Raw genomic sequence first — 13,415 nt, forward strand, 5'->3', positions numbered from 1 at the left:
CAAGTTGGATGGGTTCCGTGGGTGTACAGAAATATTTTACCACAGATTCTCAATTGGATTGAGGTCTGGGCTTTGACTAGGCCATTCAAGACATTTAAATGTTTCCCCTTAAACCACTCGAGTGTTGCTTTAGCAGTACGCTTAGGGTCAATGTCCTGCTGGAAGGTGAACCTCCGTCCCAGTCTCAAATCTCTGGAAGACTGAAACAAAACAGGTTTCCCCTCAATAATTTCCCTGTATTTAGCACCATCCATCATTCCTTCAATTCAGACCAGTTTCCTAGTCCCTGCCGATGAAAAACATCCCCCCAGCATGATGCTGCCACCACCATGCTTCACTGTGGGGATGGTGTTCTCGGGGTGACGAGAGGTGTTGGGTTTGCGCCAGACATAGCATTTTCCTTGATGGCCAAAAAGCTCAATTTTAGTCTCATCTGACCAGAGTACCTTCATCCATATGTTTGGGGAGTCTCCCACATGCCTTTTGGCAAACACCAAATGTGTTTGCTTATTATTTTCTTTAAGCAATGGCTTTTTTTCTGGCCACCCTTTCGTAAAGCCCAGCTCTGGAGTGTATGGCTTAAAGTGGTTCTATGGACAGATATTCCAATATATGCTGTGGAGCTTCGCAGCTCCTTCAGGGTTATCTTTGGTCTCTTTGTTGCCTCTCTGATTAATGCCCTCCTTGCCTGGTCTGAGAGTTTTGGTGGGCGGCCCTCTCTTGGCAGGTTTGTTGTGGTGCCATATTCTTTACATTTTTTAAATAAAGGATTTAATGGTGCTCCGTGGGATGTTAAGTTTCAGATTTAAAATTTTTTACCTAACCCTGATCGGTACTTCTCCACAACTTTGTCCCTCCCTGACCTGTTTGGAGAGCTCCTTGGTCTTCATGGTGCTGCTTGCTTGGTGATGCCCCTTGCTTAGTGGTGTTGCAGACTCTGGGGCCTTTCAGAACAGGTGTATATATACTGAGATCATGTGACACTTAATTAGTTAGATTGCACACAGGTGGACTTTATTTGTGACTTCTGAAGGTAATTGGTTGCACCATATCTTATTTAGGGGCTTCATAGCAAAGGGGGTGAATACATATGCATGCACCACTTCAGATTTTACATTACATTTTTTGAAACAAGTAATTTTTTTCACGTCACCAATTTGGACTATTTTGTGTATATCCATTACATGAAAACCAAATAAAAATCCATTTAAATTACAGGTTGTAATGCAACAAAATAGGAAAAACACTTTTGCAAGGCACTATTCCTTTTAGCTCCTCGTGAAGCAAAGGGCCTCACAATCTGATGTGTAGTTTGTTGGAAATATCTAGCCGATTTATACAATATTTTTTTCCCTTCTTCCCTTTTATTTGCTGCGATGGTATTAGTGGGGGGATTATCTCCTGATTATATCATCACGGTCTACGCAGTGATGAGCGGTCACTGTGGATACGTTGGCTGTGAGTCATCATACTGGAATTCTCCCCAAAAACATCACACATTAAAGTACGACTTTCTGGTGAGGAAAAAGCCTGTTGCTTCAATATTGCCACGATAAAATATTGACTAACACTGCACTTATCAAGTGCGCATTAATTCATTACTTAGTCTCTTGTTCGTTTATTATTATTTTTACTACTTCAAAACACCCAACGTGTTTTTGAGAGTTCTTGTCCTATTTCAATACAAAATAGCATCTTTGTCGTTTGGTTTGTGCTTTCGGTAAGCCAAGTTCCGTTGTGCACGTCTTCCAAAAACGACCAAACTGTGCTAAGTTTTCTTGCATCGTCCAGCACTTGTTCTCGACGAGGCCGCTGCGGCTGCAGTCAGCTTTGAGGCAGTTGTGTTCCTGTGGAGCGATATCACTTCACACGTGACACCCCCCATCATGGCAACATCCATCCACACATACCCAGCCAGCCATCCATGCTGGCACGCCCCCATCACCCAGGCCTGGATCCTAGCATAGGGCTGATGGGAACAGAGAAGTGGGAAGAAGGGAGATGGGGAGGATTTTGGTAGAAAGGTTCTGAGGTTGGTTCACCACAACTAAAAAAAAAATAGTATTCATTGATACAAAAAAACACTTCCCCTGTACCTTGACCCCCAACTCCACTCCATGACATCTACAACATAATGCTGTGTAGGTTTTCAACTGTCGGTAATACTGCTTTCTCCCCACAGTTCTACCGGCTTCAGTTCACCAGTAGGAAGCCGTGCTGCGAGTCTACAGTCTCCATCATCTCGCTGTCCAGAAAGGAGTCCTGAAGCTCGGTGGGTAACGCCAGCCCCTCGTACCCGGCAACAGGGGCCTCTCCTGGGCCAGGCCGGTGCGGCTGCCCGGGGTCCAGGTGGAACTCGTATTGCTCTGGATAAAGTGCCTCTTGCGGGGAGTGGAACTGGCCCTGCTGGTCACACAGCTGGTAGCTGTATCCCAGGGCCTCGGGGTGCTGGTTCTGCAGCTGGCCGGCCAGGGCAGGGGGCATTAATAGTGGGCTGAGGTGGGAGTGAGGGTGGGGGTAGTGCTGGGCCAGGTAGTGGTCGTAGACCAGGTTGGCACTGGGCTCAATGAAGGGGCTGAGGGCCTGGGTGTAGGGAGGGGAGGCCTGGGAGCTGCCCTGCTGCTGGTGGGCCCCAGCCATGGCCCCCTGCTGCTGTGGAGGGGCCCCTGGGTCCCCTGGATAGGAACCTTCCACTATCTGCATCTGGTTGAAGTAGGCTTGGAGGTGGGTCTGCTTCTGGAGGTACATCCTCTTCTGGTGCAACCTGAAGATATAGTGATAGGTTACAGCGACAACCAGGAAAATAAGATGGCGGTGGGATCGGTTTGATAAGTATGAATAGTCTAATAATGTACCTATGCTCCTGCAGCTGTTGCTCTAGACTCCAAGGATTCTCCTTACAAAAGAGCTGGCAGCTAGCAGGACTCACATTAGCCATAACACTAGCTTTCTGTAAGGGACAGAGTGGGAAATATGAGGGATTCAATAATTTTATCTGTGGTTGCAATGAGGGTGACCAGTCTCAAATGTGCCATCCATAAACATTGGCAGATATAAAATTACAATGAAATGTATATAAAAATCGTACAGTAATGCATACAAACAAATGATTAGCCATTTTCTTATTGTAATTGATTACTCCCTTAATAAATACTTTGATAAATACAAGCTAGATTTGAGTGGTGTTTTGGTACCTGTAGTCTGTGTGCGAGATATTGTGTCTCCAGGCTCTGTCTTCGGGACAGTAGAGGCTGGGCACCACCATGGTATAAAGCTAAGTTATCCTCGTGCTTAGATGCCTCGCCCTGAAAACACACAATAGAGTTCAGAGGTTACACTCCCAATCACACTGGGTTACAGACCGCCTACGCATACACAAATGCAGAGCAGGGTTTCCGTTTGCCAGTAATTGCCGGCTTTTGGCAAAATAAATACGTAAAGCAGATAAAATTGTCGGTGGCCAAATTGACCGGGAGAAAAAACAATCCCATTGAAAAATGCTTTTTATTAATTGATGGAAATACATTTGACAGTCATACTTATCAGCCTGTAGGTTAATTTGCCTAATTTTGTGGAATTAAATTTGGGCATGTGTATTGTTGTCATGTCTTATTTATCACACGAGCATAGCATAGCATAGAATATCACTTGTCAGACAGTGCTAGAGCTGCTGTAGCGAAACGGGCTTTTATAAGTCCAGTCAATTCGCAACAATTCTAAATGCAATCACATATTAAAAACAGTTTTGATCACCACAATTAAAGAGCTACATTTTGTTGAATTTTTACCCGTTTTTCTTCCCAATTTCGTGATTACAATCTTGTCTCATTGCTGCAACTCCCCAACGGGCCTGGAGAGGCGAAGGTCGAGTCATGCGTCTTCCGAAACACGACCCGCCAAACCGCGCTTTTTAACATCCGCTCGCTTAACCCGGAAGCCAGCCCACCAACGTGTCGGAGGAAACATCGTTCAACTGACAACCGAAGTCAGCCTGCAGGCTCCCGGCCCGCCACAAGGAGTCGCTAGAGAGCGATGAGCCAAGTAAAGCCCCCCCGGCCAAACTCTCCCCTAACCCTGGCCAACGAGGGGCCAAACACCAGGCTTTAGTGACGCTGCAACACTGCAATGCAGTGCCTTAGACTGCTGCGCCACTCGGGAGGCCAAGAGCTACTATTTTTATTTCTCAACTGGTAATTGAAGCATGCCTTCCATTCGCCATTCAAGTGCATAGGCAACGGTAGGCAGGCTATCAGTGCATCACCCATCACTTTGCAATGTGAGCTGGAGGCAGTTTGCATTTTGAATGTTTTACTTCATATTTTGAGGCATGTCTTACCTTGCTTCAAAGTAGCATAGGCAAATTCTGACCATAGAATTTCTTTATAAAGACTGCCATTGAAACTTTCTTTCATTGTCCAAAAGCACAATCCTAGTCATATTAGTAACCCATCCTAGTTGTTGCATCTTTAGATTCCCCTTCTGTCTAAGTTTCTAGAGATTTATCACTAGCACGTTTTCCATCCAAATGGCGACAGACTCATGCGAATATTCAAAAATATGCGCATTTTCTCACGATGTTTCCATCAAATTGACTTGTTGCAAATAAAACACTTTACGTGATACCTTTTGCGGTTAAATTCCCATGTATCAAATAAAAAAATACATTTCCATCGCATTTAACTTTCCTGATGGTTTTCTCACAAAAAAGTTTGCATTATATAGCGAGTATGCCCACTCTGGTATTGGCATGTGCGCTCTAGCTAACAGCGCTACCTGCACGCTTTTATCCTACGCGTACTTTACACAAAGGTTGGATGTAAACCTGGTTATAGTCACATATGGAACCGCTCACATCAGGTGCGCTGTTTAGAATGGTGTGATCCCACAAATTGCATTTTGACAAATGTTTAAAATGACGTTTTATTGGCTACTTCATTACAGCAGTTGCATGTTACGTTAAGAAGAATGAACATAATCTAAATGTGATTACTGTCATTCTGAGCACCGTGGGTGGATGCCTTAATGGGTTATGCACACTATGCATACGGGTCCGGTACATCTCTGATGGCCGGTAAATTAAAATCTAAATTCTAAATTTAAATTCCCATGTATCAAATAAAAAAATAAGTTTCCATCGCATTTAACTTTCCTGATGGTTTTCTCACAAAAAAGTTTGCATTATATAGCGAGTATGCCCACTCTGGTATTGGCACGTGCGCTCTAGCTAACAGCGCTACCTGCACGCTTTTATCCTAAACGTACTTTACACAAAGGTTGGATGTAAACCTGGTTATAGTCACATATGGAACCGCTCACATCAGGTGCGCTGTTTAGAATGGTGTGATCCCACAAATTGCATTTTGACAAATGTTTAAAATGACGTTTTATTGGCTACTTCATTACAGCAGTTGCATGTTACGTTAAGAAGAATGACCATAATCTAAATGTGATTACTGTCATTCTGAGCACCGTGGGTGGATGCCTTAATGGGTTATGCACACTATGCATATGGGTCCGGTACATCTCTCATGGCCGGTAAATTAAAATCTTCCCGGTTAGGAAACCCTGAAGCGGAGACACGCACACACACAAAGCTCCACTGAGTAAAGTTATTGCCACTCTTGTATACAGGGCCAATGTGTTGTTGTATTGTTGCTGACTGTGTATAGTAATTGTGTGGTAAGCAACTATAGGGACCTTGTAGACAGACATGCTGCCAATCAGCCCTTAGACCACCAGGGCTTTGTCCCAAATGGGACCCTATTCCCAATCCCTGTAGAGTGCACTATTTTTGCCCAGAGCTCTGGTCAACCAACCAACCAACCAACCAACCAACCACACAGGCCTTGTGTTTACACACAGCAACCACTGTTCTAAGCCAAGGGAAATGGATGCACTGATTCACAGATTGATCACGCGCTCTCTGTAGGGGCCATTGAATTGACTCGTTGTTGCCTGTTTACAAGCAGCAGCCAACGGTGAATCAGTTCAGTCACTCTCCCTCTCTCTTCTCATATTACCTCAACAACAATGGCTGCATTCACTATGTGCAGCACCAGGGGTTGACTGACTGTCAACAAGGGGACAATTGGCTACCTCCTCGTCCGTACGGAACATTATATAACCAGCCTCCTCTGATTCACCGGCTGGCTGGCTAACAAATCACTGGTGAGGTCAGGAGAGGGGCTGCTGGGTGGGGTCAAAACAAGACATGGTATCAAGTAATAATGTTTGTACCATGTTTTGTGCTGCTACCATGTTGTCATGTTGTGTTGCTGCCATGCTATGTTGATGTCTTAGGTCTCTCTTCATGTAGTGTTGTCTCTCGTCGTGATGTGTTTTGTCCTATATTTTTTATAAAATATTATTGGTCACATGCGCCAAATACAACAGGTGTAGACCTTAAAGTGAAATGCTTACTTACAAGCCCTAACCAACAATGCATTTAAAAAATAAATAATTAAACACCAAAAAATAAGAAAAAAGTTACATAATTAAAGAGCAGCAGTAAAATAACAATAGCGAGGCTACATACAGGAGGTACCGGTACAGAGTCAATGTGTGGGGGCACCAGTTAGTCGAGGTAATTGCGGTAATATGTACATGTAGGCAGAGTTATTAAAGTGACTATGCATAGATAATAACAGAGTAGCAGCAGTGTAAAAGAGGGGGGGGGGACAATGAAAATAGCCTGGGTAGCCATTTGATTAGATGTTCAGAAGTCTTATGGCTTGGGGGTAGAAGCTGTTTAAAAGCCTCTTGGACCTAGTCTTGGCACTCCGGTACAGCTTGCCATGCTGTACCAGAGAGAACAGTCTATGACTAGGGTGGCTGGAGTATTTGACAATTCTTCGGAACGTCCTCTGACACCACCTGGTATAGAGGTCCTGGATGGCAGGAAGCTTGGCCCCAGTGACGTACTGGGCCGTACGTACTATCCTCTGTAGTTCCTTGCAGTCGGAGGCCGAGCAGTTACCATACCAGTCAGGATGCTCTCGATGGTCAAGCTGTAGAACCTTTTGAGGATCTGAGGACCCATGCCAAATCTTTTCTCCTGGGGGGGAAAAGGTGTTGTTGTGCCCTCTTCACAACGGTCTTGGTGTGTTTGGACCATTTTAGTTTGTTGGTGATGTTGGCAACAAGGAACTTGAAGCTCTCAACCTGGTTCACGACAGCCTCGTCGATGGGAATGGGGGTGTGCTCGTTCCTCCTTTTCCTGTAGTACACAATCATCTCCTTTGTCTTGATCACATTGAGAGGTTGTTGTCCTGGCACCACATGGCAAGGTCTCTGACCTCCCTAAAGGCTGTCTGTTGTGTAATCGGCAAACTTAATAATGGTGTTGGAGTCGTGCCTGGCCGTGCAGTCATGAGTGAACAGGGAGTACAGGAGGGGACTGAGCACGCACCCCTGAGGGGCTCCCGTGTTGAGGATCAGTGTGGCGGATGTGTTGTTACCTACCCTGACCACCTGGGGGTGGTCCGTCAGGAAGTCCAGGATCCAGTTGCAGAGGGAGGTATTTAGTCCTGTGGCCCTTAGCTTAGTGATGAGCTTTGTGGGCACTATGGTGTTGAACGCTGAGCTGTAGTCAGTGAACAGCATTCTCACATAGGTGTTCCTTTTGTCCAGGTGGGAAAGGGCAGTGTGGAGTGCAATAGAGATTGCATCATCTGTGGATCTGTTAGGGCGGTATGCAAATTGAGTGGGTCTAGGATTTCAGGGATAATGGTGTTGAGTCATGACCAGTCTTTCGAAGCAATTCATGACTACAGACGTGAGTGCTATGGGTCGGTAGTCACTTAGGCAGGTGTTCTTGGGCACAGGGACTATGGTGGTCTGCTTGAAACATGTTGGTATTACAGACTCAGACAGAGGTTGAAAATGTCAGTGAAGACACTTGCCAGTTGGTCAGCGCATGCTCGGAGTACACGTCCTGGTAATCCGTCTGGCCCTGCAGCCTTGTGAATGTTGACCTGTTTAAAGGTCTTACATCGGCTGCAGAGAGCGTGATCATACAGTTGTCCAGAACAGCTGATGATCTCATGCATGTTTCAGTGTTACTTGCCTCGAAGCAAGCATAGAAGTAATTTAGCTCGTCTGGTAGGCTCGTGTCACTGGGCAGCTCTCGGCTGTGCTTCTCTTTGTAGTCTAATAGTTGGCAAACCCTGCCGCATTGGAGCCGGTGTAGTATGATTGTATCTTAGTCCTGTATTGATGCTTTGCCTGTTTGATGTTTAGCCGGAGGGCATTTCTTATAAACTTCCGGGTTAGAGTCCTGCTCCTTGAAAGCGGCAGCTCTACCCTTTAGCTCAGTGCGGATGTTGCCTGTAATCCATGGCTTCAGATTGGGTGTGTACGTACAGTCACTGTGGGGACGACATCATCAATGCACTTATTGATGAAGCCAGTAACTGATGTGGTGTACTCCTCAATGCCATCAGAAGAATCCCGGAACAGATTCCAGTCTGTGCTAGCAAAACAGTCCTGTAGCTTAGCATCTGCTTTATCTGATCACTTTTTTATTGACCGAGTTACTGGTGCTTCCTGCTTTAATCTTTGCTTGTAAGCAGGAATCAGGAGGATAGAATTATGGTCAGATTTGCCAAATGGAGGGCGAGGGAGAGCTTTGTACGCGTCACTGGGTGTGGAGTAAAGGTGGTTTAGAGTTTTTTTCCCCCCTCTGGTTGCACATTTAACATGCTGGTGGAAATTCGGTAAAACAGATATACGCTTCCCTGCATTAAAGTCCCCGCCACTAGGAGCACCGCCTCTGGATGAGCATTTTCCTATTTGTTTATGGCGGAATACAGCTCATTGAGTGCGGTCTTAGTGCCAGCATCGGTCTGTGGTGGTATGTAGACAACTATGAAATATACAGATATAAACTCTCTAGGTAGATAGAGTATCTCATGATAAGCTGTAGACCACACTACCTTGAGAGTTCCTTAGATATCGTGAACCAGCTGTTTAAAAATATACATAGACCGCCACCCCATGTCTTACCAGAGGCTGCTGTTCTATCCTGCTGATACAGTGTAAAACCCGCCAGCTGTACGTTGTTCATTTTGTCGTTCAACCACGACTCAGTGAAACATAAGATATTACAGTTTTTAATGTCCCGTTGGTAGTTTGCTCGTAGGTCATCGACTTTGTTTGCCAATAGAACGGATGGCAGCGGGGGTTTCCTCGCTCGCCTACAAATTCTCAGAAGGAAGCCCGACCTCCGCCCGCTTTTTCTCTGTCTTCTCTTCAAGCAAATGACAGAGATTTGGGCCTGTTCGCAGGAAAGCAGTATATCCTTCACGTCGGACTCGTTAAAGGAAAAAGCTTCTACCAGTTCGTTGTGAGTAATCGCTGTTCTGATATCTATAAGTTATTTTCGGTCATAAGAGACAGTAGAAGCAACATTATTTTAAAAATAAGTAAAAAAAATAAGAAACGAACCAAATAACACAGTTGGTTAGGAGCATGTAAAACGTCAGCCATCCTCTCCGGCGCCATTCTAATCCCAGCCCCCGCAGAAGGCCTTTTGGTAGGCCGTCAATGTAAATTAGAATTTGTTCTTAAATGACTAGTTAAATAATGGTTAAATAAAATACATAGAAAAATCAAGATAACGAGCTGAATCCCCACTTTGTAGCTTTTTGTCATTGTTGCTAACTATCTCGATGTCTGTCTGTTCCATCCTCTCCTGACACTTTGGAGCCAGTACTGACCTGCAGCATAGGGTCCAGCAGGTTCTCCAGGTTTGCATGGGGCCCCAGGGTCCTCATGGAGGACGGGTCCTCCCCGGAGCCCATCTGCTCGTACATCTGTTTGTTCAGCTCCAGGATGCCTTTGGTCCGTGCCAGGTTCTGGAGATGCTGCCGGAACGCAACCAGACCTAACAACAGAGTTGGGAGTTAGGGTTTCAGCAAAGCTAGAACGCAACCAGATCTAACAACAGAGTTGGGAGTTAGGGTTTCAGCAAAGCTAGAACGCAAACAGACCTAACAACAGAGTTGGGAGTCAGGGTTTCAGCAAAGCTAGAACGCAACCAGACCTAACAACAGAGTTGGGAGTCAGGGTTTCAGCAAAGCTAGAACGCAACCAGACCTAACAACATAGTTGGGAGTTAGGGTTTCAGCAAAGCTAGAACGCAACCAGACCTGGCAACATAGTTGGGAGTTAGGGTTTCAGCAAAGCTAGAACGCAACCAGACCTGGCAACATAGTTGGGAGTTAGGGTTTCAGCAAAGCTAGAACGCAACCAGACCTGGCAACATAGTTAGAAGTCAGGGGATTTTAGCATCCAAACTAATCGTTATAACCCGGTTCCCTTGTATTTATCCGAGTGAAATTACATAGCTATCACTTCTAGCCTACTTCCTCTACCGCCTGCAGGGAGAGAGTATGTACGTCATGAGTGTGTGTGTGTGTGTATCTCTGGCTCCTAAAAGGCTGGGTGACTGTTCCTGACGGCGTGAACCATGGGACCTGACTCATCCTAATGATAAGGCTATATAAAGATTTGAGACGCTCCTCCACGTCTCCCCCTGCAGCGGCATGCCGCTGCAGCCGCTGATTCACTGATGTTTCAAAACAGCCATTAGAAAGAACTGGGGCTCTGGTGACTCTAAACTCCTGCTGGGTGTGTCTGTGTGTGCAGACTGAAGAGGCAGCTGGGGGGGGAACAACACATCTACCAGTACATTTTAAGGTCTCGATTAATTGAGTTACTTTACAGGGTGCTTCTGCAACGGGATGAAAAATTCAACAGAGCTATGTAGGCCAAACCTTCAAAGCACAGTCTGATTCACAAAATGAATCATCAGAGAGAGAGAGAGAGAAGAAAATAAGAGAACGAGAGCCAATTTTCAGGTTGAAAATGTGCAGGGGTGAGAATGAAGCTGGAAAGAAGGAGAGAAAGATACACGAAGAACGAGATGGAGATGGGTAGAGAGACAACCAGTGGATCTCACCTTGTGTGAGGGAGGTGTCAGAGGCGCGGCGGCCCTCCCTGAAGCTGATGGGAGAGCGGTTGAGGGCCTCCCTCCTCTGGGAGCTCAGGGCCTGCATGGTGGGGTTGGGGGGCCGCTGGCTCATGAAGGGGCCCTGGGTCACGTGGGACCCCGAGCTGTGGGTGTTGGCCAGGACCACCTCGCTGAGAGAGGGGGCGTCCTCCAGCAGACCCAGGTCGCTGTGCAAGGAGCCCATGTCGTAGCCCATGTCAGAGTCCACACTGCCCAGGGACGGGTTGTGGCCCATGGTGAACAGTTTATCTGTTGGTTCACAGCAATACAGGAAAGCAAGGGTTCATTGACAGTACTACTGATGGATTGGATATTGCTCTAATTGGGTCACAAGTTTTTCAGGGTAGGGTTGGCACAATTATCATATAAACGCGTAACCGTTAACTATGGACAATAACCGCAATAACCGTTGTCATAATAGTTTTCATACATTCATGTTATGATAAGGGAATCAACTTTATATTTAAGTAGATATAGTTCACCCAATAGGAGTTTTTAATTTTTAGGTAGATAGGAAGTAGGTAAAGTTAATCATTTTACGAGCAGAACGGCATGGTCGGGAGGAGACGCTTCGTTTCCAAAAGTTCAGAGCAATAGTCATTGAGACAAGGGGGTCACTAAAGCTGTGTTGTATTCATTAGGTATGTGATAGCACATTTTAAAAGATGCATTCAGATGCATTACGAGCTCAACATTTTTCAACAAAATGAATATAACCGTGGCCATTTGCGTGACAACTAATCGTTACCCGAAATGCCATAGTTGTCACAGCCCGTTTTCCGGGTAAGGTTGCCGGTCAGGAAAGATTCCCGAGGGGTATACTACAAAGCAAGATCAATGACTTAGCCTGTTAACTTTCCAGAATATTCTGAAAAAAAAAAAATATATATATGAAGTATGAAATGGGCACGTCTAATTGCCTCAACAACCATAATACACCAAGTTTAGCTTTCTTAAATGAACCAGAAAATCTATTGTAATTTCTGGTTGTTTATCAAAGTTAACTCGTTGATCCTGCTTTGTAGTGTACCCCTCTGGCCTTAGCTAGATATAATAAATAAAACCAGTTCATCCACTCATCCATCCACCTATCAATAAATGTGGTACCTTTAAAATAACAATTTCCACTGGAAGCGCACATTTTCACCATTCACAAACGCAATACTTCCTGGCTTAGCAGATCAACAACCCATCGTATGAACACTATGTCCCCTATCTAGCCAATGGCGTATAAGATTCTCTAATGTCCCAGAACCTTGGTTTAGATCTTACCTTGGTTGATGACGGGGCCCAGCTCATTAGTAACCTCGGACAGGGTGTGTCGGCGCTGGCCGAAGCGGGCCGTCTGGAAGGCGGAGAAGAAGTGGGCGGGGTCGTCCTCGGCATCGGGCTCCTCCGTCTCTATGCCCTCGTCGATGGACGTCTCCATCATGTTACTGGGTGACGACACGCTGGACTTGCGCAGCACTGTGGGGGGCAGGGGGTCCAGCATGCAGCCGTTCACCTAAAGGCAAAGACAGGGAGAGGCACGGTGAGTTGCTTGCTGGAGCAATTAATTTAGCTTAATCCATTTACTAAATGTGTTTATGAAATGTATTTCACAGGGACAGTGCACAGAAATAATCATTATTTCCCTTTCCACATTGATGCTTAATTGTCAGCAAAAGAGCAAATTTTCATCCATACTCGCTAGAGTTGGGGATCGAACTTGGTTTCCAACCCAGACTCTCAGGGCATTATCTCTAGGAAGCTAACGCGAGTTCCCAGCAAGGTTACTCATCATGCGAGAGGGTCTCTCCTTAACGCCTCTGTTACGCTTCACTCTGACGTGAACGGGACCTCCTGCTCTGTCACACATGCTTACACGCACGGCCTAAGAGGGTGAAACCATTCATCAGGACATGGCTCCTCTCTCGGTTACATGACCAGGCAGCTTCCCCCTAATGTACATATCCAGAGGGTGCTCTTTACGTGTGTTATTGGAGTGGACAGCTCTGGAGTTACGGAAACACACAATCTACTGCAAGGATTGGGGAATGGATGGGTAAACAAAATGTGTCTGCCATTTCTATCCTGCCCTCCCTTTCCCCCTGTTGCTCAGACACTGTGAGAGGGGGAGAGGGGTGGGAGTCTGGAATGCATGCACAGGAAGTGTGCTTTGGCCGAAAGCACAGCGAGAGACTCTCCCACAGACACAGGCACACTGAGACACAATTACATTCGCTCATCAAAACACACACACAATGTCTCTTGCACACACAGCGTCTCTCTCGCACTCACACGCACACGCTCTGTCTGTCTGTCTCTCACACACCCCTCGCTGACACGGATCAACTGAATGAGTCGCCGGGGAAACCAGAACCCTGGGCTCCTCCAGTCAGAGCTGCTTTGTACAATTCCTGAT

The 13,415-nt window shown here is 46.0% G+C and overlaps 1 protein-coding gene across 1 annotated transcript in view; it reads right to left on the reverse strand.

The window, feature by feature from the left end:
• Window positions 1-1,159: 1,159 nt before the first annotated feature.
• Window positions 1,160-13,415, reverse strand: part of LOC120028324 (serine/threonine-protein kinase SIK2-like) — a 56,611-nt gene continuing 44,355 nt past the window's right edge. Inside the window, exons 10-15 of the mRNA XM_038973531.1 lie at window positions 12,284-12,515; window positions 10,961-11,260; window positions 9,717-9,883; window positions 3,195-3,305; window positions 2,856-2,950; window positions 1,160-2,764 (exon numbers count right to left, since the gene is read on the reverse strand). Of these exons, the coding sequence (XP_038829459.1) occupies window positions 2,194-2,764; window positions 2,856-2,950; window positions 3,195-3,305; window positions 9,717-9,883; window positions 10,961-11,260; window positions 12,284-12,515 (1,476 nt within the window). The 3' untranslated portion in view covers window positions 1,160-2,193. The remainder of the gene's footprint in view (window positions 2,765-2,855; window positions 2,951-3,194; window positions 3,306-9,716; window positions 9,884-10,960; window positions 11,261-12,283; window positions 12,516-13,415) is intronic.

The sequence above is a fragment of the Salvelinus namaycush genome, chromosome 34, assembly GCF_016432855.1.
Source record: "Salvelinus namaycush isolate Seneca chromosome 34, SaNama_1.0, whole genome shotgun sequence".
Classification (NCBI taxonomy): Eukaryota; Metazoa; Chordata; class Actinopteri; order Salmoniformes; family Salmonidae; genus Salvelinus; species Salvelinus namaycush.